The sequence below is a fragment of the Ovis canadensis genome, chromosome 2, assembly GCF_042477335.2.
Source record: "Ovis canadensis isolate MfBH-ARS-UI-01 breed Bighorn chromosome 2, ARS-UI_OviCan_v2, whole genome shotgun sequence".
NCBI lineage: Eukaryota > Metazoa > Chordata > Mammalia > Artiodactyla > Bovidae > Ovis > Ovis canadensis.
Genome location: NC_091246.1, coordinates 50,812,303 through 50,836,613, shown reverse-complemented (window position 1 = coordinate 50,836,613; position 24,311 = coordinate 50,812,303). Strand labels below are relative to the sequence as shown.

The window sequence follows — 24,311 nt, the reverse complement described above, 5'->3', positions numbered from 1 at the left end:
ATCTTAACAGCCTCTGGCAGACTCTGAGCTGGTGAGGAAAAGGTGGCCAGAAGCATTTAGCAGCTTGTGTGCTGTAGGAGTATGGGCACCAAGACTGAACATGACCAGTTGGGGGGAACACTTGAGGCTTATTCCTCAGAGGGGTGTTTACAGACAAGGCCAGGCAGGAAAAGCCTCAGTCCCAGGGTTGGGAGACTTGGTCTTGGCTCTGAGTGTGACTCTAGATGGATCCTTTTCCCTCTCTGGGCTTCAGTCTCCCGAGTGATGAAGGGAGAGAGGAGGAGAACTGTCTGTCTCCCTGCTCTGCTATTGTGGACTCCAGGAGTGTGTGAGGATGTGTTAAATGAATGTAGCGTGCATGTAGCTAGGCATGAGCTAGGTGCCTGATCTGGGTGAGATGCACACGGAGTCCTGGGAACCAGTCCTCCCAGAAGGATGGGGAGAGGCCTCCAGGCAGGTGGAATCTGAGCTGTTTTCACAGGGGCTGTGCTGGGAAGGACCCCAGGACTCCAACCCTGTTTCTGTCCTGCAGGTTTGTGGTCACCACCCTTTACATCATACAGTGTCCCCATGGGCAGGTGAGTCCCCACTGAATTGTATTTAAGTAGTTCAGCCCTATCACTATGGCCAGCTCGCTCTGTGACCTGGGACAAGGCTTTGCCACTCTGGGCTCCAGCTTCCTCATGTGGACACAAGGGAGTTGGAGCCATTCCTGATGCCTCCATTTGCAGAGCATCTTGTGTTGATCAGGTGTCATTCACAGGATATGTCCTCACAGTTGATGCCCATAGTGGCCCCTCAAGGGAGGGAAGCTCTCAGCAAACCCATTTTATAGGTGAGGAAACTGAGGCACAAGTATATTATGTAACTCTTGAGAAGCAATAGATTTGGGAGTAAAGACCAAGTCTGGCTGACTTCAAAGCTCCTTTTTTTTCCATTCCTGTATGTAGCCTCAGTTTCTCTGGTCTATAAAATGAGACAAATGGACTCAATGTACCCTTTGTTGCTTTGCCATGCATTGTCCACCCCAGAATTATAGGAAGCTGGTTTATCTTTTCAGCCCTATACCCAGGAAAGTAAGCAAGATGAAAGAGAGGTATCATGTTGCAGCCAGGAGGCTTACTAGGTGGGTGAGAGGAGTTTAAGGAGGCCACCTGGGCCAGGAGCCCATGGGAGCCTTGCCAAAGCCTTTCCTGGGCTTTAGTAACTATGGAGGATTAAGGAGTGTGGTAAAGAGAGTCTGGGGGAACCAGATTAGAAAATGAGGTGTGTAGGTCAGACCTTCCCTCTGCATCTCTGCCACAGGATTGAGGGCATTCTGGTGGATCTCTGTCCCAAAAGAAGCCCTTCTTCCCATTGCTCACAGTGCCTGAGGTTCCAGAGCACAGGTATTTTCTTTGGAGTCGTGGAGAACTTTCAGTCTTCTGGAAGTTCTCTTGTAATTCAAAATGTTCATGGTTAATTGGATGAGACAGCAGGGTCTTACTTCTGTGCTCAGAATCTCTAACAGCAAGAACTGCTATGTGTCAGGCATGGTTCTAGGCTCATTCCCAATCACTAACTGGAGAATTCCCAGGATACTAGGCAGCCAGTGTGTTAGTGCCATTCATACCCAGTTCGTTGATAGGAAAGTAAGGCTAGGGGCTGACATGACTTAATAATTAACAATCATGGGACTGAAATCCAGACTAAGGAAGTAATGAAGACCTGTTCTCATGTTTTCAAATGTATTTATGGAAACATTGTTTATAAAAATGAGACATTGGAAAGGGTCTAAAATGTCAAATTCTAAGGGGAAATTTAGATAAAATTTGTGTTCTATGTGCTAAGTCGCTTCAGTCGTGTCTGACTTTTTGTGACCCCGTGGACTGTAGCTCACCAGGCTCCTCTGTCCGTGGAATTCTCTGGGCCAGAATACTGGAGTGCGTAGCCATCAGGGATCTTCCCAACCCAGGGACTGAACCTGGGTCTCCTGCATTGCAGGCAGATTCTTTACCATTTGAGCCACCAGGGAAGCCCAGATATAGCTATATGGATATAGATAATTAAAAAACACAATGAAATATTAATACTGCAAAGACTAAGTCTCAGATATAAGCATACATTGGAAGATGAAGACATCAGCCCCTGCATCTCAGAATGTGTCTAACCCCGCCCTAACATCCCTGTATCAAAACTCTGATTTCCCAAGGGTGGGAAGAATACTCTGGAAACATAAAAAAAAGGAAACTAACCTATAAATTATGAAAGATAAGTAACAATATTATTTATCTTAAAAGAGTGAAAAAAATGTTTTTATCAAAATGAAGCTAATAACATAAAAACTATTAGCACCATTCTGAGAGAGCTGTTACTTTTGGGAGCTTGTGATGCTCCCAGCATGATGACACTCACAGGCCCTTCCTCCCTTCTTTCCTTCCTTTTCTTCTTCTCCCGCTCCCTCTTCTGCTCCACACCCCTCCTTCTTCCTCCCCTTTATCTTTCTGTCTCTGTCTATTCCCCCCCCCCCACCCTTCCTCTCTCTCGTGTGTGTTTTCCAAAAGGAACATTTAATACGTAATCAGGGGAATTCCCTGGCAGTCCTGTGGTTAGGGCTCTGTGCTTGCACTGTAGGGGGCACAGGTTCAATCCCTTTGGGGAACTAAGATCCCTGCAAGCCATGCCATGCCACCAAAAAGATATGCAATCAGAAAAAAACCCATGGAAACCCTTTGTAGAAAATTAAGTGGGGGCCTAAGACTCAAGTCCAGGGCTGCTGGACTCCAAATCTGCTGCTTGTTCTGATGAAGTGGGGTTGCGGGGTGGGGGGTGGGGTGGGGAGGGGATTGGCTGCTGACCACCAAGCTCTGAGAGAGTGGGCCCTGGTGGGCGCAGGCTGGGACAGGCAGATTCCTGTGCACAGCCTCCCCAGTGGCCTAGCCCAGCCCTCCCTAGAGCCCATGCCCCCTGCTCTGCTTCCGTTGCAGTTCGTGGGGAATTACGAGACTGTCATGTTCTACTGGCCCTCGTTGCTCTGCCTAGCCTTCCTGCTGGGCCGCTTCCTGCACATATTTGTCAAATCTCTGAGGGTCCACATGGGCTGGGAGCTCCAGATGGTGAGTACTAAGTAAAAATACCATGTGTGCCCTGGCAGGCTGTTTCCCTAACAGCCCTGTGAGGTAGGTACTACTATTACTTTTCCCTCTCTGTATTAGGAAACTTGGACCTGGAGACATCAATCGCATTGCCCAAGGTCAATAGCTAGTCTGTAGCAGAGACAGAACTGGAACCCAGAGAGTTTGGTCATTGAGGCCCTATCTTCCCCCTTGTGCTCCTTCTTCTAGTCCCTTGAGGTAAAAAGTTAGGTTGTTTATGTGAGATCTTTTTTCTTTTCTTCATGTAGGTATTTACTGCTATAAATACCTGCTAAGCAGTTCCTCTTAGAACTGCTTTTGCTGCATCCCATAAGTTTTTATATGTTGCATTTCTATTTTCACGTGCTTCAAGGTAATTTTTAATTTCCCTTTTGACTTTTTTATTTGATCCATTGGTTGCTCAAGAATGTACTGTTTGTGAATTTTCCTCCTATTATTAGTGTCTACCTTTTTGTGGTCAGAAATTATGCCTGGTATGATTACAATCTTCTTAAATTTAAGTCTTGTTTGTGGCCAGACATGTGCTCTAGCCTAGAAAATGTTTGTGAAAAGAATATGTATTCTGTTGGTGTTATACGGAATGTTCTGTAAGTGTCTGCGTGCTCTATTTGGTCTATAGCGTTGTTCAAGTCTGTTGTTACCTTACTGATTTTCTGACTGGGTTATCTATCCATTGTTGAAAGTGTGGTATAGAAGTCCTTTACTATTATTGTGTTGCTGAAATAAGCAAGAGAGAGTTCTTTTCATAAAAAATTAAATGCTGGGATGTGGAGCATTTCATTCCTGAAATAGTATTTTGAACTATGATGAGAAATCACCAAATCTCAGAAGGAAATCAACTTCACAAAACAAAAGCTGCTATAAACAGGAAACAGAAGAGTCAGGGAAGGTCAGGCCTCTAGCATTTCTTGAAAGCAAGTATTAGGTAAACAGGAAATGGGACACTATTGTCTCTTCAATAAATGACAGGTGTCTGGGAATGGTTCAGTTGAAAATAGCCAAGTTTTATCCCAAATCCTGGCCTGAAGGCAACAGTCCTTCAGAGAGACAAAAACTCTAATAAGACTTTCTGAGCCAAAGCATCAACCTCTTTCTTTTCTCACAGGAAGAAAAACCTTTCCTGGAAGTTCACCAGGCAGAGCACGTCAAGCAGATCCTGAGGAAGTGCCCCCTTCAGTAAGCACAGTTCTATTTGCCCCGCTGTGTTTGCACAAATATTGATGAATTCTGACATGTCAGAGACCTGGAGATGACTGGAACAGCACTATTTTAGGGGCCACTTGTTTGTTAATAACGGAAACTCAATTCAAACGGGTGTAAAGAGAAAAAGAAAAGTTATGGCCTTACATAATTAAAAAGTCTAAAGGTCATCAGTTTCAGACACAGATGGATCCAGGGGTTTGATTGATGTCATCAGAACTAGGCCTCTTTGCCTCATTTCTCTGCTTTTATTGTTCAGTCGGAGTCATATCTGACTCTTTGTGACCCCACAGACTGCAGCACGCCAGGCTCCCCTGTCCTTTACTACCTTCAGGAGCTTACTCAAACTCATGTCTGTTGAGCTGTTGATGCCATCCAACCATCTCATCCTCTGTCATCCCCTTCTCCTCCTGCCCTCAATTTTTCCCAGCATCAGGGTCTTTTCCAGTGAGTTGGCTCTTCACATCAGGTGGCCAAAGTATTGGAGCTTCAACTTCAGCATCAGTCCTTCCAATGAATATTCAGGACTGATCTCCTTTAGGATTGACTGGTTTGATCTCCTTGCAGTCCAAGGGACTCTCAAGAGCATTCTCCAGAACTACAGTTCAAAAGCATGAGTTCTTCAGCGCTCAGCCTTCTTTATGGTCCAACTCTCACATCCACACATGACTACTAGAAAAACCATAGCTTGGCTATATGGTCCTTTGTTGGCAGAATGATATCTCTGCTTTTTAATACTCTGTTTTGTTTTGTCAAAGCTTTTATTTCAAAGAGGAAGTGTCTTTTAATTTCATGGCTGCAATCACCATCTGTAGTGATTTTGGAGCCCAAGAAAATAAAATCTGTCACTATTTCCACTTTTTCCCCATCTATTTGCCATGGAGTGATGGGACTTGATCTTCATTTTTTGAATATTGAGTTTTAAGCCAGCTTTTCACTCTTCTCTTTCACCTTAATCAAGAGACCAGAATCTCTAAGCTTTTACCCTTCTGGCTTAGCTCACAGAAAAAAGTGTTTTCTTCTAAGTAATTCTAACAAAATTCCCATGAATGTGTTTCATCGGATCAAGTTGGACCACATGCCATACCAGAAACAATTACTTTGTGTAGGTGATTGGAGTAAACAGATTGTTAAACCAGAGTCAGGAGCTTCCCAGGTAGCATCAGTGGTAAGGAGCCTGCCTGAAAATGTAGGAGACATAAAAGACCCAGGTTCAATCCCTGGGCCAGGGAGATCCTCTGAAGGAGGGCACAGCAACCCACTCTAGTATTCTTGCCTGGAAAATCCCATGGACAGGGGAGCCTGGTGGGCTACAGTCCGTGGGGTTCCAGAGTTGGATTTGACTGAAGTGACTTAGCATGCACGCATGCAAACCGGGGTCACATGTTCACCACTGGACCTAAGAAGTGGTTCAGCCTCACTTAGCCGCCAGGACTGCTGGTAGGGAAGAGTATAGACCCAGGGAAGAACTGAGGTGCTGTTACCAATATAAGATGACATAGCTCTTGGCCAGGAAAAAGCACCTATCTTCAGTGATCATTCAGGTTAACTACCCCTGCCACTGCCGCTGTATACAAGGAGATATTTCCCAGAGAAGGCATATGTCTAATCCAGGGTCACACAGTTGCAAAGTTAATTCTTTGGTTAGAAATATAGTTGGCAACATGTAGCAGAAAATGCGAAATAATCATGGCACGAACAAGAGAGAGATTTCTTTCTTTCTCATATAAAAGAATTCTGGAAGCAGGCAGTCTATACTTACCCTGGACTGCCCATCATGGCAGTTTGCCCATCATCTGTGTTTCTCCTCTGATAACTTAGTGGGTTGCTATCATGGAGGCTGGTCCAGAATAGATGCTGGAGCTCCAACCTGGACCAGCCACCATGTCTGCCCTTCAAATGGCAGGCACAAGAAATGAGTAATGACAAAGGAAGCCCTCCCAGCTGTGTCACTTCCATCTGACCAGCCTCTCCAAGTCCCACCCACACCTCTGTTCATGTCTCATTGGCCTGTTTAGTCTTGGTCACTCTTAGCTGTAAGAAAGGTCAAGAACTATAGCCATTTATCTAGTAAATTGCTGTACCGAATAAAACTGAGTCTCTGTTCTGAAGAATAAGGGGAGGGTGACAACTGTGGAATCTTCCAGTGCTCTTTCTCTTCACTAAACTCTAAGATCAAGAGGAAATGACATTATTTTCAGAAGAATCAGGCATTTGTTTACCAATCACAACCTATCTTCTCTTGATGTTTATTCATTCACAGAGAAAGAAATAAGTCTTGGTTCCAAACCAGGATATATGAGTGGGACCCCTACTTTCAGTTCCCAAGCAGGATGATTGGAACCATTGTGTTGGCTTTCATCTGCCTGTACCTTGTAAGTAGAGCTAAGTAAATCCCTTTGTACTGTATAAATGGGGTGGGGATAGGATAGGGTTGTTCTTTAAAAGCTGGGTCAAAACTGGGTATCTGTAAATCAAAGAAGTACAGTTCTTTGACCCCACCATTTTGACTCTAAGGACACTTTTACTCATGTAGTGAATATTAGTAATAAATATAATTTAATTATTTATAGAGACTTCTGGTTGACAATTCCACTTGTAAAGAGCTTGCAAAATCCCACTCCATTTTAGAAACAAGTACAAATCTGAACGAACTGAAGAATCAACAATTCTTATTAGATCTCTAAGAGCAGGGAGGTTATGGGGCAAAGCTTTGCCCCTAAAATTGAAGAGACAGACAAGATCATGGCAGAATGGAGCAGAAACCCCATGGTAACCAGTGCCAAAGTAAGAAAATCTGAATTGTAGTTGATGCCATCAATCAACTGGATATTTTGGAAATCCAAACATTACTTCATCAACAACAGCAGAATGCATATTCTTCTCAAGAATAAATGGAAAATTCAACAAGATAGACTATATATTGAACCATCAAACACATTTAATAAATGTAAAAGAATAAAATCACATAATGTCTGCTCTCAAATCAAAATGGAATTAAATTAAAAACCAATAACAAAACGATAACCGGAAAATCCCCCAGGAGTAGATATCAAAACAACACAGTTTTAAATAACATATGAGCAAAAGAAAAAAATCAAGGCAAGTTAGAAATATTTTGAAAAAGGAGAACACAAGTTATCAAAATTTGTGGCAGGTAGCAAAAGCAGTTGTTGTTATTGTTGTTAAGTTGCTCAGTCGTGTCTGACTCTTGTGACTCCAGGACTGTAGCCTGCGAGGCTCCTCTGTCCATGGGATTTCTCAGACAAGACTGGAGTGGGTTGCTATTTCCTTCTCCAGGGGATCTTCCCAACGCAGGGATTGAACATGGGTCTCCTGCATTAGCCAGTGGATTCTTTACTGCTGAGCCACCAGGGAAGCCCAGCAAAAGCAGTGGTTAAAAACAAATTTGTAGCATTGAATGTATATATTAGAAACGAAGAAAAATCTAAAACCAATCATCTAAGCTTTCACATTAGGAAACAAACAAAAAAGAGCACGTTTAAATACAAAGTAAGCAGAAAAATAGATGGATTATAATAAAAAGTAGAGCAGAAACTTATGAAACTGAAAACAAGAAATCAATAAAGTACAAAATCAAAGCATTTCATGTGGTCAGAGCTAAGTGAGGTAAAATGTCCAAGTTAAAAGCAGGGTCAAAGTGGAGAGACGAAAATGGCCAAATTGTCTTCTGTTCATTTTAAATGTATGAGGATGATACCTATATGAACTAGTCTTGTGATAACTTTTAGGTGAATGTATTAGGTTATGATGCAGAGAAGGCAATGGCAACCCACTCCAGTATTCTTGCCTGGAAAATCCCATGGACCAAGGAGCCTGGTAGGCTGCAGTCCATGGGGTTGCAAAGAGTCGGACACAACTGAGTGACTTCACTTTCACTTTTCACTTTCATGCATTGGAGAAGGAGATGGTAACCCACTCCAGTGTTCTTGCCTGGAGAATCCTAGGGATGGGGGAGCCTGGTGGGTTGCCGTCTATGGGGCCGCACAGAGTCAGACACAACTGAAGTGACTTAACAGCATTAGGTTATGATGAGGTACTGCATAAACCCCCAAACTTCAGTGAAAACACTGTATGTGTATATATATATATATATATATATATATATATATATATATATATGTCCCCCCCCCCGCCCCACTTAACAATGTTGAGTGGGTGTTCAGGTTTGGGAGGAAGCAGTCTTTTGTGTTGTCCCATAACTAGTTTCTCCACTGTGTACCTTCATCGTCCCTGAGAATCCTCACCCTCTGCATCTAGTCAGCAGAAGGAGAAAGCATGTGGAGAAATGCATATGGGAGGCTTCAAAGGCCATGTGGACCCAGCACACGTTCCTTCTACTCTTTTTCCATTGGTGAGGTCCTTGTCATGTGGCCATACCTAACTAAGGGATGCTGGGAAATGTAGTCCAGCCTTGTGCCCAAAGAAGGGAAGCATGGATTTTAATGGACCACTAACTAGAGTCCTCTGCAGCAGTGAGTAAATCACTTGATGTTTTTGTGTGCGTTAAATCTTTATTAGGTGTCTGCTCCCTACCAAGTGCCTTGTTAAGACCTGGAAGAGAAAAGAGGGCTGATTCAGCAGCTCTTGGCGTGGGAGTAGCCCATGGTCTAAGAGAAGAAGATAAGATATGGTGTGCAGTACTGCCATCTAAACAGAGGAAAAGAAAAGGTGAAAGTGTTCTAGAAATTTAGTGAATTACTCTGGGTAGGGAAGCTGCCTGACAATAGTAGCATTTGAGCTCCACATGCAGAGAGACACAGGATTCAGCTGATGAAGTAAAATGGCACCAGGAACTCCAGAAGCAATGGCGTGATGATCAGGGGCATGATGGCAGGATGAGAAGGTGATAGGAGAGGAGCAAGCATGACATGCATACAGGAAACAGTACCTCCTCCAGTTTGGCCACTGCCAAAATGCAAGAAGGAGAACAGTGAGAAATGTCTGGAATTGTCCATAAAGTCACCCCTTATTCAAAGTTAGGCATTCATGTCACTCTGATTGAATTAATGTCTGAAGAGTTTCTTGAGCCCTTTTGGGATTTACTCTTGTATGCTATTTTGTGAAGAAGAGAGTTTGGGCTGAATCCTGTCTCCAAAGGAGTCACATTCCCATTCATGTCAGTAAAGCAAGTGTCTAGAGTCTATTTCAGTTGAGTTTTGAGCTTCAAAGAGTTTTGACCCCTATGTTTTTCATTTAACGAGCTGGACTCAGGTGAGACCTTGAAATACTTACTCTGTGTCCTCAGTTCATTGTTATTGAGTTCTGCGTGTTCGTGTATGTGAGAGATGAGCTGGATGTGTTTGAAGGTGAATTGGAGAGCTACATCACCTCCATGAACAAGACAGGGACCCAAGTCCTCCTGCAGGTGAAAGAGCTGATTAACATCACCAAAGGTAAAACCATATTCCACCTTTGTTCCTGACACTTCTATATGGAACAGGGAGGGACTTGTGACTGGTGGTGGGTGCACACCTATAGTAACTATTGCTGCTAGTCTTCATTTATCTGTGTTTCACTTATTCTATGCCTCCCTGGATTGACTTGAAGGAAAAAGGGGTCAAGACACAGGCCATTTTATTATAACTTATTTGGGGCTGCATTGAATATGCCTTGAGAATGTTCTCATCTTAAAAAGCTTACCTTTTTTTGGTGTCAGTGGAAACAACTAAAATCATCATATATTTTTCGCTTTGGAAAAGATAAAATAGTAAGTTTTGACTTTATTATTATATGAAAAGTTCACTCATATCATTCAAATTTAATTTCTGCTTAGTTCAGGTTACTGCAACAAGTTACCATAGACTGTGTGGTATAAACAACCAACGCTTATTTCTCACAGTTCTGGAGACTGGGAAGTTGAAGGTGCTAGCAGATCTGGTGTCTTGGGAGAGCTGCTTCCTGACTTGCACATGGGCACCTTCTCTTTGTGTGCTCACATACTGGGTGGAGAATAGGGAGAGGAAGCAAACTCCTTCATGTCTCTTCTTTTAAGGGCACTAATTCCATCATGAGGGCTGCACCCTCACAATCTAATCACCTCCCAAAGGCTCCATCTCCAAATACCATCACATCGTGGGTTAGAATTTCAACACATGAATCCTTTTGGGTGGAGGGACACATATTTATTGAAGGCATATTTCTTCCCCATTAAACTGTCAAGACCATGAATACTTTTCATACCTGTTGGAAATTTATTGACAATGGGGATTTACTTACGGATTCTCAGTTTATTCCATTCAACTATTTGTCTATCTTTACAGAAATACCACAGTCTTATTACTGTAGATTTATAGTAAGATTGAAATCAAGAAATATGAGTCATGCAATTTTGTTCTTCTTTTTCAAGATTGTATAGCCTATTCTGGGTCCCTTCATTTTTATATGAATTTTAGGATTAGCTTGTCAATTCATATAGAAATGGCTTTGGAAGTTTCAGAGGATTGGTTTGAATTTGTAGGTCAATTTAGGAGTATTGTCATATTCACATAGAATATCCTATATATAAAAGTGATATGTTTTTCCATTAATTTAGGTCTTTAATTTCAATAATCTTTTGTAGTTTTCAGTGTATAAGTTGTAAGTATTTTATTCTTTGTGATACTATTTCAAATGCAATTTTTCAGATTACACATCGCTAGGTACAGTGATGAATTGATTTTTATATATTGGTCTTGTGCCTTACAAACTTACAAGCTCATTTATTAATCATTTTACTTTTGTTTGCTTATTCCCTAGGATTCTCTATACCTAAGAACATGTCATTGGTGAATAGAGATAGTTTTATTTCTTCTTTTGCAGTCTAGCTGCATTTTCTTGCCTAATTGCCCTGACTAGACCCTTCAGTACAACATTGGATATAATTGGCGAGAGCAGATACTGATTTTCTCATTCTTGAACCTAAGGGGAAAGCAGTTTTTCACAATTAAGTATGATATCAGCAGTGGGGGTTTTACAGATGCTTTTTATCCAATTGAGGAAATGTCCTTCCATTTCTAGTTTATTCAGTGATTTTAATTATAAAGAGGTATTGGATTCTTTCAAACGCTTTTTCTGCACCTACTGAGAATCCGCTTGTACAGAAGCTTTTACTTCTGTCTTCCTCCATCCCTCTCTCACAAGCACCCAGAGTCATTCTGAAAGCAAGTTGGATACGAAATATTAAAAACTTACTAAAAGGTGGATGAATGGAATAGTCAAGACCTTCATTCCAGTTACTGTTGCACGTGGTGGCTGTGAACTGGGGGTGGATAACCCCCTCCCCCAAAAGTGGTGATTAGAAGTTCGAGTATAAATGATGTTTTACAAGGCTGGAGGCTACCTACCATGTATACATTCTATAATTTTCTGTTTCTATTATGCATTGTAGATGTAAAATATTAATACCAAAGGAGAAGTTTATAAACACACAGGAAATAAGGGATATTGAGGGCAGATAGCTAAAATGAAACAGAAATAAGCAGAACTTTATTTGCCCAAGAGGTATATTAAAGGAAATACATTTTGCCCAACCTTTCTGTTGTGACTTTCTGCATTTAAAAAATTATTTCTGTTTCATCTTCTGAGGCCGCTTGTGTCACCTCTTCTATTTCAGAAGTCTGGGTGGTGACCATTTTGCCTGCCTCCCTCACATGTGTGAGCTACCTGTTCCACATCTTGGCTTGTTACAGGTAAGGGGGTTCTGGGAGGCATTTGCGTATCTTCAGGCAGGAAATTGGCTGACAGATTTTTTTCTCCGAATTCCCAAGCAGTGCCAGTCATTCCTAAGTTGGGAACAGCAGTGTATACAGGGTCTGGGGACAACCACACCTATTGGTAAAAGACAAAAACAAACAAAATAGCTTGATTTGAGCTTCCACTATCCATTTGACATTGTGATTAGAGTTTCCTTTTCGTCTTCAGCAAAACCCTAAGCAGTACTTTCATCGCCATGTTCACTGCTGAGCAGGCAGTTCAGTTCAGTTCAGTCGCTCAGTCATGTCCAACTTTTTGCAACCCCATGAATCGCAGCACGCCAGGCCTCCCTGTCCATCACCAACTCCCGGAGTTCACTCAAACTCATGTCCATTGAGTCAGTGATGCCATCCAGCCATCTCATCCTCTGTTGTCCCCTTCTCCTCCTGCCCCCAAGCCCTCCCAGCATCAGAGTCTTTTCCAACGAGTCAACTCTTCACATCAGGTGGCCAAAGTACTAGAGTTTCAGCTTTAGCATCAGTCCTTCCAAAGAAATCCCAGGGCTGATCTCCTTCAGAATGGACTGGTTGGATCTCCTTGCAGTCCAAGGAACTCTCAAGAGTCTTCTCCAACACCACAGTTCAAAAGCATCAATTCTTCAGCACTCAGCCTTCTTCACAGTCCATTCATGACCACAGGAAAAACCATAGCCTTGACTAGACGGACCATAGTCAGCAAAGTCATGTCTCTGCTTTTGAATATGCTATCTAGGTTGGTCATAACTTTTCTTCCAAGGAGTAAGCGTCTTTTAATTTCATGGCTGCAGTCACCATCTGCAGTGATTTTGGAGCCCCCCCAAAATAAAGTCTGACACTGTTTCCACTGTTTCCCCATCTATTTCCCATGAAGTGATGGGGCCAGATGCCATGATCTTCGTTTTCTGAATGTTGAGCTTTAAGCCAACTTTTTTGGCAGGCAAGACTCAACAAAATAACTTTGTTGTTGTTATTCAGTTGCTAAGTCCTTTGCAACTCCAAGGACTGCGGCTCGCCAGGCTTCCCTGACCATTACCATCTCCCGGAGTTTGCTCAAATTTACGTCCATTGAGTCGATGATGCTATCCAACCATCTCATCCTCTGTTGGCCCCTTCTCCTCCTTTCCTCAATCTTTCCCAGTATCAGGGTCTTTTCCAATGAGTCAGCTCTTTACAGGTGGCTTCAACTTCAGCATCAGTTCTTCCAATGAATAGTCAGGGTTGATTTCCTTTAGGATTGACTGGTTTGATCTCTTTGCTGTCCAAGGGACTCTCAGAAGTCTTCTCCAGCATCGCAGTTCTTTAGCCAGTCTGTTAGCATATGACCATGTCTTCTGGCCTCTTCTAACCTTATCATTTCTTGTACACTTTGTGTCTCTGCTGGGTGTCAGACTGGCCCTGCTCTCTGGAACTAACCACAGTGGGTTCCCAGCAGGTGAATCTGGCTCAAGGGGACCCCACAGGAGGTTGGGTCAAGGGGACCAGGTGCATCAGTCTCAAGAACAGCAGTGCAGGAGGAGGGGATGGCCTTAAGTATGGAGTCAGCATTTGCATGCCGATAGAAGTTGAATTTAGGTATCTATTGCTTTTCTTTCTCTCCATTTCTCTGCCTCTCTCTCACTGTCTGTCTCAGTCTCTAATTCACAGTCACTCACTCACTCACTGGAAGCCCAGGGCCAATTCTCACCCCTCCAGAGCATCCTGTCTTTTCATCCTCCCCATCTGGCTGCCCAAAGGAGTCTCTTGCAGATGGCATCCAAGTGAAGACTCTCCTGGCACAAAGAGGCCCCAGCTCTCCATCCAAGCCCTGCCTTGAACCATTGACTATAGTTTTAAAATAGTGAATATTTGAAAGTTGCTGAGAGAGTAGATTAAAAGTTCTCATCACAAGGAAAAATTTTTTGTAACTGTGTGCAGTGACAGATGTTAACAAGACATTATCATCATTTCACAATATATACAATTATCAATTATATTGTACACCTGAAATGATGTCATGTTAATATGTCAACTGTACCTCAACTTTTAAAAAGTATTTTAAAAAGATTTAAAGACTGATTAGAACCATCTCAAGAGCTGTGGTCAATACGGGGGAGCTGAGCTGCCTGCCAGCTCCCTCCACAGGCCTTTCTATTCACATCTGTTGAGCTCTAAGTGGAGGAGCCCGGGTCATGAGCATTACTGATCTCCCTCTCTCTCTCTAGAAAGCACATCAAGAGGTTGTGGGCAGGGGATAAACACTTTCTTCCTCTGAAGTTTCATAATCCTTCCTCATCTGAGAGTGTGGTAAGTCCACAGCAGTCTCTCTCTGCTCCCAGGCCAGAGCCTGCTGTCCTGCACCTCAGACAGGGTTGGCGTGCTGGGGAAGGAAGAGCCCTGGGCTTGGGGGCGGGGGGGTGGGGGGTGGGAAGGAAGAGCCCTGGGCTTGGGGGTGGGGTGGGGGGGTGGGGGGGTCCAGAGCCCTCAATTTTAGTATGTTCTGCTGCTGGGTGACTTGGGACCGCCACTGTCCCCATCTGGCTTCATCTGTAAAATGAGGACATTCATGACACCTGCCTTGGTAGCTTGGTGGGTGACCCTCAAATGAGATAGGGATGCTGGACAGATGTGTTAGAGGTCATCAAGGTGTCTCTCCTCTCAGACCTTTTTTTCTATCTAAATCTCAGGTGGCCATTGCAAGGTACTCTGGCTGGCAGATAGCCTATATTCTGTGGGGTAAGTGCCATTACATGACCCATTCAATTTGACACACATTCCCTGGGCACCTGCAGAGTCCCGGCTGTGGGCAGGGAGGAGGGACACGGGGCAGAAGCAGCCCCAGCTCTTCCTCAAGGGACCTACAGGAAGGTCAGCAAGGAGTGAGAAGCACACATTCATATCGGTCATCATTACCAGCTGTCCTGTGCCCACGGGGCGTGTATGCTAAGGGTGGTGCTGACCCAGGGGAGGAAGTGACTCTCCACACCTAGGGCAGGGAGCCAAGCCTTTCTAATGGATTTGACGTTTGAACTGACCTGGCAGGGTGAGCAGAAGGTTGGTGGTCATGCCAGGCAGAAGAAACAGCATAAGCAAGAGTGGTGGGGAGGGCTGGAGGGAGGGGCTTGTGTGACTGGATGCTGAAGGGCCTTTAGTGACCACCGGCTCCCTTGGCCCACAGGATACCTCATCATTCATGTGATGCAGAGCCTGTGTGGCCTGGCGATCACGTACAGCCTGGTGCTTCCCGTCCTCCACCACCAGGCGCTAGAGATGCTCCGAGGACTAGGCATCGGGATGTAAGTGCTGGGTGGGCTTCCTGACATTGCCCAGGGCCTGGGAGCTCCTCCTGGGCCTTCCAAGCTGCTGTTCAAAATGCCCCTTCCCTGCTGGGCTCTCACCAGGCCCTGGACCCATGCTGTCACTGTGATGGGAGACTCACAGTTTATAAAATGTTTCCACTTGTACTGTTCAGCTGGGTCCTCAGAATTGTGTCTGTGGGAGGTATATGTGTGTCCATTGTATTGCTGGGAAGACTGAGGTTCAGGCAGGTAAAGTGAGAGAAAGGACAGTATAGTGGAAAGAGAGACGGAATCTGAGTTAAGGCTTTAGATCAACTGTGTGACTTGTAAACTGCCTCTCCAAGCCTCAGTTTACCCATATGAAAAGTAAGCAAATGCTGACATTACTGAAAATTCACTTTGCAACTTTTTTCTTGAGGACCTTTTGAGGTTGGGACTTACATTAGCTCCCTTTTTTCAGATGAGGAACAGAGGCACAGAGAGGCTGAACAATTTGTTCCAGGAGGGGAGGAGGCAGGATGGGGAGCTGGGCAATCTGAAACCAAAATCTTGTTCAACCATCACCCCATGCTGGTGCTGGGGAGAGATGCAAACACAGGGTGTGTGCCCTCTGGGGGCCTTGCTGCTCTGAACTCCTTGGTTCCAGGCTGACCTAGAGCCTCCTACGAATCTGGGGCAGAGCCTGCCCTGTCCACTCTTCCATGGCCTTCATGAGCTCTTCTGAAAAATCCCATTCCTTTCTTTGATTCCTATGCTGCTAAACCACTCAGCCCAGCTGCTACCCCTCAACAAAAGGACCTGATTTAATCCTGGAGTTCTGGTCTGGAGCCAGAAGGCCTGATGATGCAGCTTTGAGAAAGTCATCTCCCCTTTGTAAGCCTCATCTTTCTCATCTGCACAGTGGACAAAATTCTCTGTAGGCATAAAGGACAGAGCTCAAGCTACTGTTGGTCTGGTGGGCAGTCAACATCTCTTTCCTCTCTATCACTGGGCATTCCAAAAGAGTTTGGGAAGAGTGGACAAGGCCACCTCAGCATGGTCTCGCCTTGTGTTTTAGCCTCACCGTATCCATCGTCCTGGGTCTCATGGTCCTGCAGGTATGGATCGCCACCAGCTTCTTCCTGCAACCAAAGATGGGGACAGATGACAAGCAGAAGCCCCTGGCTCTCAACAACAGGTGAGAGCAGAGAAAGTAGTGGGGCATCGCAGGGCTCTGGCCTCAGCAGTCTCGCTCCTTTCTCTTCACCCTTGGCAGGTTCCTGGGTGCACTCTACACTCTGAGAGGGCGAGGGGCAGTGGTTCAGAACTGGGACCAAACTGCCAGGAAACAGACTGCCTGGAGCCAAATCTTGGCTCCACCCCTTATGAGCTATGTGACCTTACTGAACATCTATGAACCTCTACTTCCTCACTTTACAAATAAGTTTGCATATCTCAGAGAGGTGTTCCAAGGATGAAAGGTATTAAAATATGAACTTAGAACAGTAGTGCCTGTCCCATGGTAATCCTTTCTAGTTCATTCATTCAAAGCTGTTCATCATGGAGGAAGCAACATGGGCACTGAGGATAATGAAATACTCCCCACAATCTGCCTGTGATCTGCTCATGGTCTACTGGAGTTGACAGACACAGATATTTAGGGACAGTAGAGTCTAGAGGGCATGAAAGCATTACAAGAGAAAGCAAAGAGGAGAGGAAGGGAGTGGAGGAGAGGAAGGGAGTGGAGGAGAGGCAGGGGTGTTCTTTCAGCTGCAGGTGGGATGTTTGAGCTAAAGTAGGTAGGATGGTAGGATTGCTACAGGCAGAGATGAGCAGATGGTGTGGCTGCAGCCCCCACTGTGTGGATGCAGGCAGGAAGCCATGAAAGGGCAGGATGTGTTAGGAGAAGAGTGAAAATCCAGTATGGTGGCCATGCAGTGGCCTTAGATGGTGAGGGACAGGAAGCGAGCACAAAGTGGCAATACCAGAAAAGTCCCTCTCAGACAGGACCTCAAAATTCATATGCAGTATTTGGGCTTCATCCCATAGGCAACAGGAACCATGTGATTAACTTGAAAATTTTTATCTGGAGGACTTGGAGCAGTTCTAGCTGGGGACAGGTCGCTGTTGCAACAGATAGTGGGAAAGGCACACCCTCTGCTGTAACCGTGAACCCAGCAGTAGGCACGTGGGGTTTACAGCCCCCACTCACATTCAGCCTGCCTGGTGCTCAACGTCCTCTCCACTGTTTCTGAGCTGGTCTTCACATCAGCTGTGAAGTGGGGACAGTCAGCTTCCACTAATGGCACGAGGTCGCACAGCTAGGAGGTGGGAGAGGTAGGATGTGACCACAGGTCTGGGAGGCCCCTGAGCCCACCTGCCTAGCCGCCTTCTCATACGGAAGGGTGCTTCCCCTCTGCCTGCTCCCCCTCGCAGGAGAGCCTTCCACAACTTCAACTACTTTCTGTTCTTCTACAACGTGCTGCTGGGCCTGGGCGCCTGCCTCTCCAGGCTTTTCATCAGCTGCGTCCTGGGCACGTGGCTGATCGCCCGCATCGACAGGACCATCCTACAGAGTGGCTATGAGAGAGCAGACATGGGTACGTAGCCGTGCATCTGGGGAGCGCTGCCCTCGCACCTTTGCAGAAGCTGCCTGCAAGTCAGGTACCAGAGGCCCACGGTTCATACTCTTCTCTTGTACTCAGATCTTATTTTCCCATGGGGGCTATAATGCTGAATAGAAAAAAAAAACAAAACTTTTCAGCCCAATGGTCAGATTGCATATTTAACAGATCTTTGAGGTATAATGAAGAACAGTAAGGGATAGTGGAATTCTATCTAAACAGTTACAAGGTAATTTGTGAATGCACGGCTCTGAAATTTTTGAGAAAACATATCTCAGAATTACTTGTGGTGTTAGTTGCGAGCTTACTTAGTTTAAAAAATGGTCTGTTCATTTTGCTCCAAAATCAAACCATTTTTTTGTGGAGAAAAACAGTTTTTGTCCTATTTCTGGACTGTGTCTTTTCATTCACTCATTGATTCATGCAAGGGCAGCGGGCTTCTCCATATAAGCCACACAGGCTCCCATCATTGTGAACTTCAAATTCCCATAAAATGAACAGATTAGGGTATGATCTCTAAAAACCTTTCCAGCTCTTTATACCTCATTTTCTAGATTCACAGCAAAGACACAGACACCATTTGGGAACAAAGTGTTGCTGTAGTTATGTAATAAGAAGCAAAACCTAGTCATCCAGGGATGTATATTGCGTAGTCTGACTTCCCTTCTGGATTTCAGGGTTCAGTGCATGGATTGGCATGCTCTACGTAGATCATTATCACACCAACCCCGTGCTCGTCAGCTTTTGTCATATCCTGATCACTGGCCACAGGGAGAGGAGGCTACAGCAGACCATCAAATATTGGTACCTAAATCAGTCAGCAGGTAAGTCTCCTGTTTGAATCAATGCTGGGGTTGTACAGCAGGAAACAAGTGCCTTCAGTCTTCCCTGGATCCCTGAGATGTCCCATGTTCCTCCTTCTCTGCCCCTCTTCCTCCACTTTCTGTGCCCTGGGAGCCCTTCTACTCAGGAGATCAGGAGTCTTCACCCCAGTCAGTCTTGCTGTGGGTCCCCAAGGCCTTGTCCCTGCTAATTCAGCTTCTCCATTGTTTCTGGAAATGAACACTGCTACCTGAGTCCTTCAATGAGCCATTGTCTGAGACAATGGCTCAGCCATTGTCTGAGACTCCTCCATAAGTCACGCTGCAAGCTAGATGCCCTCCAAGATGCTGTGCAATTTTGCTTGAACTACCCCATTCCACAAGCTGTCTCTTGGCTGCCTCCTGTATCATTCTGCTCTGCCTTCCCCTGGGAAGCCCTCCAGTTAGCCGTGTTCTGCCTGTGGACACTCAGCACTCATCTGGACATTTTCATTGCTGATCCCAACACTGCAGATACCCAGATCTGTGGAACAAACTCTCATCCCTCCAGCCGCCCTCATGTCCCCAGGAATCCTGGTCCAGCTCCTTCCTCCACACCTCACTCCTTCTGGGCAGCTTTCCCTGTGGCCTCTGAGCAGGACAGAAACAAACTGCCCTCTCCTCCCAGTCTACTGGCTCTGATTCTGTTCTAGGTCCCCGCCTCTCAGCAAGGTCCAGGACAAGGTGGCTCCTGCTGCAGACCCTGATCAACAACCCTGAACTGGTCAGACTCAGAAAATCCAGGCCAGGTCTTGGCTCCCAGGAGTTTACCCAGATTCTGTTGACGTGCTCGGAGAGCTGACACTGACCTCCCACACTGCTGCAAGGTTGTTCCAGGATGACTGCCCCTGAGAAGGCCTAGGCTACTCAGCAGCTGTTCCCTGCAATGGAATAGGCTGTACGGCCACTGTCCACTGCAGACTGGCCATTCTTGGGGTGGCACTTGGGCTGGACAGTGATGTCTCAGGTCTAATTCGCTCCCTTGGGAAAAAGATCAAGAACAAAAGAGAGTTTCTGTTGAACAAACTTTACCCAATAATGATGTCCACTATCCCTGGTTAGAAGGCAGCCTTGGGGAGTTCTATGTTGAGACACACTGGGGAGAACTTCATGTCACTGACAAAGGTGGTATAAAAGTCTATATCAGGAGAGTTTAACTGTTTGATGCAATTCTTCTCTGGAACAAAGTATGGCCTTAATCCTAGGGTCCTTGTTTCCTCCTTTCTAGATTGTATGGTGGTGGGAGACAAAGAGCCCAGGACCCTAGCTTACAATCTGGTGGGTGAGAAGGTACACACTGAGCTCTCTCCCACGGCCACTGGGGTGGGGAACAGATCAGAACTGACGTGTGCCCTGGTCACAGATAAGATGTGTAGATTCTCTTTGACATACAGGGGATCCCCTGAGAAAGTCACATGTCTGAAGACACAGAGATGAGATCTGCATTTAAGTCTGTTGTCGTTGTTTAATCATTCAGTTGTGTCTGACTCTTTGCTACCCCATGGACTGTAGCCTGCCAGGCTCCTCTGCCCTTGAGATTTCCTGGACAAAAATACTGGAGTGGGTTGCCATTTCCTCCTCCAGGGGATCTTCCTGACCCAGGGATCGAACCTGTAACTCTTGCATCTCTTGCATTGGCAGGTGGATTCTTTACCACTGAGCCATCAGAAAAGCCCCATGTCATTTAAATTGGGGGACAACAAAAGCAAAGATGTGGGAACAAGAAAGCCCCGGGCAGCTTTGAAGAAGATGAGCCTGCCAGTATGCCAGGCATGGTGTTGGGTGCTGGTTAGGCCATCCAAGAAAGCCCAGATGCCAGGACATTTCTCTTTGTGCAGAGGGCTGAGTACTTACCCAGATTTTTCATGCCCAATCATAAAGTGTCTGCTAACCTGGGGACTGTCACTCTATGAAGCCTGTGCACGTGCCAGGAGGATTCACCCACAGACTGAGGGAACTTCCTGTCCACCTCACATGTCCCAGAGCCTTTGAAACTCATCATCATTATTGAGCAGGTACTGTGAACCCAGTCCTGTTGCTCAATGTATCTGCCAGATTTATCTCTTTTAACTTACTCTCTGCAACCAAGTTTTGTTATTTTGCTTTTTGAAACTAAGAAAACTGGAGCTCAAGAGTACTGGGATCTCCACACCACTTTCTAGCTGTGTGACATTGACATTGACTAAATTACCTCACCATTCTGTGCTTTCTTTATTTATAAAAAGGGAGTAATACCTATAACACCAAAAATTACTTTGAGGATAAAATGAGTTTATATATACAAACACTCCTAAGCTAGTCCCGGACACATCCTAAACTCAAAAAAATATCAGTCATTATTGTTGGTGATGTTACACTTTGTGGTGATATGGTTAATGTCTGCCTACCTCTCATTATACTCTGCTCCACAAAGGAAGAGGCCTCAGGTTTTATTCACCATTACCAAGTCCGTACTGTAACACTGTAGGATCTTGACTAAAGTAGTGAGGCCATGAAGAATGAATCTTGCAGCCCTGAATTCGATACTGAAATCAACCCTGGCATCATGGTCAAGTGGCCACTAAACAGAAGGTCAGGAGCAGGGGGGTTTGGTCCCAGCTCTGCCACTAGCATGAGTCTCATTTTTCCTAAATCAGAGTTCATGCTGCCCTCAAAGCCAGTGCTCCTGATGTGCACCGAGCTGGTGCTTACCAAGTACTTGCTATGTGCAGTCACCTTAGGACCCAGGACACCTAAGAAGACAGAGTCTTGCCAGCATGTGGCCCAGGCCTCTCCTGCAGCTCTTGCTACAATTGTCTCCCAGCCTCTTCCCTGGAATGGTTTGTGAGCTCCTCAAGGGCTTGCTCCTTGGAAGAAAAGCTATGACAAACCTGGACAGCATATTAAGCAGAGACCTCACTTTGCCGACAGAGGTCCATATAGTAAAAGCTATGGTTTTTCCAGTAATTGTGTATGTTTCTGAGAGTTGTTGGACCATAAAGAAGGCTAAGCGTGTCCGACTCTTTGCGACCCTATGGACCACAGCACGCTAGGCCTCCCTGTCCATCACCAACTCCTGGAGCTTACTCAAACTCATGTCCATTGAGTCGGTGATGCCATTCAACCATCTCATCCTCTGTCATCCCCTTGTCCTCCTGCCTTTAATCTTTCCCAGCATCAGGGTCTTTTCAAATGAGTCAGTTCTTTGCATCAGGTGGCCAAAGTATTGGAGTTTCAGCTTCAGCATCAGTCCTTCCAATGAATATTCAGGACTGATTTCCTTTAGGATGGACTGATTGGATCTCCTTGCAGTCCAAGGGACTCTCAAGAGTCTTCTCCAACACCACAGTTCAAAAGCATCAATTCTTCAACACTCAGCTTTCTTTATGGTCCAACTCTCACATCCATACATGACTACTGGAAAAACCATAGCTTTAACTAGATGAACCTTTGTCTTAGTAAATTATTAAAAGTTAAAATCATGAAAATTGTCATTTCTGACCACAACAGAATCAAACTAGATATCAACAACAGGAGGAAACTGGGGGAGAATAACAAATGTGTGGAAATTAAACAATACACCATGAAACACCCAGCAGGTAAAAGCTGAAAACAAGGGATACTGAAAATGACTTGAATCAAATGAAAATGAACATGAACATACCAAAACTTATGACATGCAGAAAAAACAATGCTCACAGAAAAATTTATAGTTGTAAATGTCTACATAAAAGAAGAAAGATCCCAAAACCTAACTTTACACCTTGAGGGCTAGAAAATGAAGAGTGAACTAAACCTGAACACCAAGAAGGTAATAATATGAATAAATGTAAGATCGTAGACACACAAAATAAAGAACAGGAAAACAATGGAGAAAGTGAACCCACCCAAAAACGGGTTCTGTGAGATCAACAAAATTGACAAACTTTTAAGCTAGAATTACTAAGAAAAAAAAGAGAGTAGACCAAATTATTGAAAACAGAAATGAAAGTTGAATACTACTACTAACTCTACAGGAATAAAAATGATTATAAAAGTATGTTGTGAACATCTGTACTCCAACAAATTGGATAACCCACATGAAATGGATAAATTCCTACAAAGACACAAAGTTGACTCAAGGAGTAGGAACTGCTGATAGACCTATAACAAGCAAAAGATTGAATTCTTTAGAAAACAAACACAAAATTGCAACAAAGACAAGCCCCAAACCAGGTGGCTTCATGACTGAATTCTACAAAACATTTTCAAATATGAAAATACATTCTTTTCAAATGCTCCCTAAAAAATGGAAGAGAAGGAAGTGTTTCCTGTCTCATTCTGTGAGGCCAGCTTAATGTTGATAGACAAGCAGACTAAAACTTCCGAAGCAAAGAGAACCACAGACAAATATCTCTTATGAAAACAGATGTGAAAATCCTCAAGATTATACTAAGGTAAAAGCATTTCTACTTGTAGATATCATAATTTCATATGTATAAATTCTGAAGCAATAAAAAATAGAAGCAAAAAGGAACTGGAAAGCTAATAAATGATTTCAGCAATGTTACAGGAGACAGATTAACATTCATATATCAACTGCCATTCAATACAACTATACAAATGAAAAATTGTTATAAGTCTATAGAAATGAGCCGCCTGAGGAAAATTATTCTATTTGCAAGAGCATTAAAAATATTAAAATACTTTAAAATATATTTAATCAGGAGATACACTAGACTCATACTCTGAAAACCACAAAATATTTCTGGAAATAAAGGCTAAAGAAATTATAAATAAATGAAAAGATATCCCATATTTATATATTAGAGGAATTATGATAAAATACAGCACTCTATATATCCAATGCAGTCCTTATAAAGTTGCAATAAGTCTTTGTTGCAGAAATTGAAAAGCTGATCCTAAAATTCATTTGGAGTTGCAACTAATAGCCAAAACAATATTGGATGGAGTGAACAAAGTTAGAAGACACACTGCCTGATTTTTAGCTTTACTACAAAGCAGTAGTAATCAAACAACACATCACTGGCCTGAAGATAGACATATAGACCAGTGAAATAGACTGAGAACCCAGAAATGAACCGTATATCTATGGTCATATGATTGTCAACAGATGTTGAAGTTCAACAAAGGGAACCTGGAATGTGGAAAACTGTTTTCAGCAAATGGTGCGAGGAATATAAAATATCCACATGTGGAAGAATCAGTTTGGATCCTTACCTTACATCATATACAAAACTTAATTCAAAATGGAGCAAACCTAAATTTAAGAGCTAGAACTATAAAGTTCTTAAAGGGGTAAATATCATGATTTGGATTTGGTAAAGGATTCTTGGAGGACTCAAGAAAAAGAAATACAAAAAGGCAAAATGGTTGTCTGGGGAGGCCTTACAAATAGCTGAGAAAAGAAGAGAAGAAAAAGGCAAAGGAGAAAAGATAACCCATCTGAATGCAGAGTTCCAAAGAATAGCAAGGAGAGATAAGAAAGCCTCCCTAAGTGATCAATGCAAAGAAATAGAGGAAAACA

The 24,311-nt window shown here is 44.1% G+C and overlaps 1 protein-coding gene across 1 annotated transcript in view; it reads left to right on the top strand.

Annotated features, from left to right (window-relative positions):
* The window catches only part of LOC138433448 (stimulated by retinoic acid gene 6 protein-like), a 41,417-nt gene extending 21,455 nt beyond the window's left edge, over positions 1–19,962 (top strand). Inside the window, exons 6-18 of the mRNA XM_069576126.1 lie at positions 533–578; positions 2,967–3,095; positions 4,240–4,310; positions 6,598–6,709; positions 9,604–9,751; positions 11,950–12,025; positions 14,269–14,350; positions 14,731–14,779; positions 15,222–15,339; positions 16,400–16,519; positions 17,758–17,921; positions 18,623–18,769; positions 19,459–19,962. Coding sequence (XP_069432227.1) covers positions 533–578; positions 2,967–3,095; positions 4,240–4,310; positions 6,598–6,709; positions 9,604–9,751; positions 11,950–12,025; positions 14,269–14,350; positions 14,731–14,779; positions 15,222–15,339; positions 16,400–16,519; positions 17,758–17,921; positions 18,623–18,769; positions 19,459–19,607 — 1,411 coding nt within the window. The 3' untranslated portion in view covers positions 19,608–19,962. The remainder of the gene's footprint in view (positions 1–532; positions 579–2,966; positions 3,096–4,239; positions 4,311–6,597; positions 6,710–9,603; positions 9,752–11,949; positions 12,026–14,268; positions 14,351–14,730; positions 14,780–15,221; positions 15,340–16,399; positions 16,520–17,757; positions 17,922–18,622; positions 18,770–19,458) is intronic.
* Positions 19,963–24,311: the final 4,349 nt, after the last annotated feature.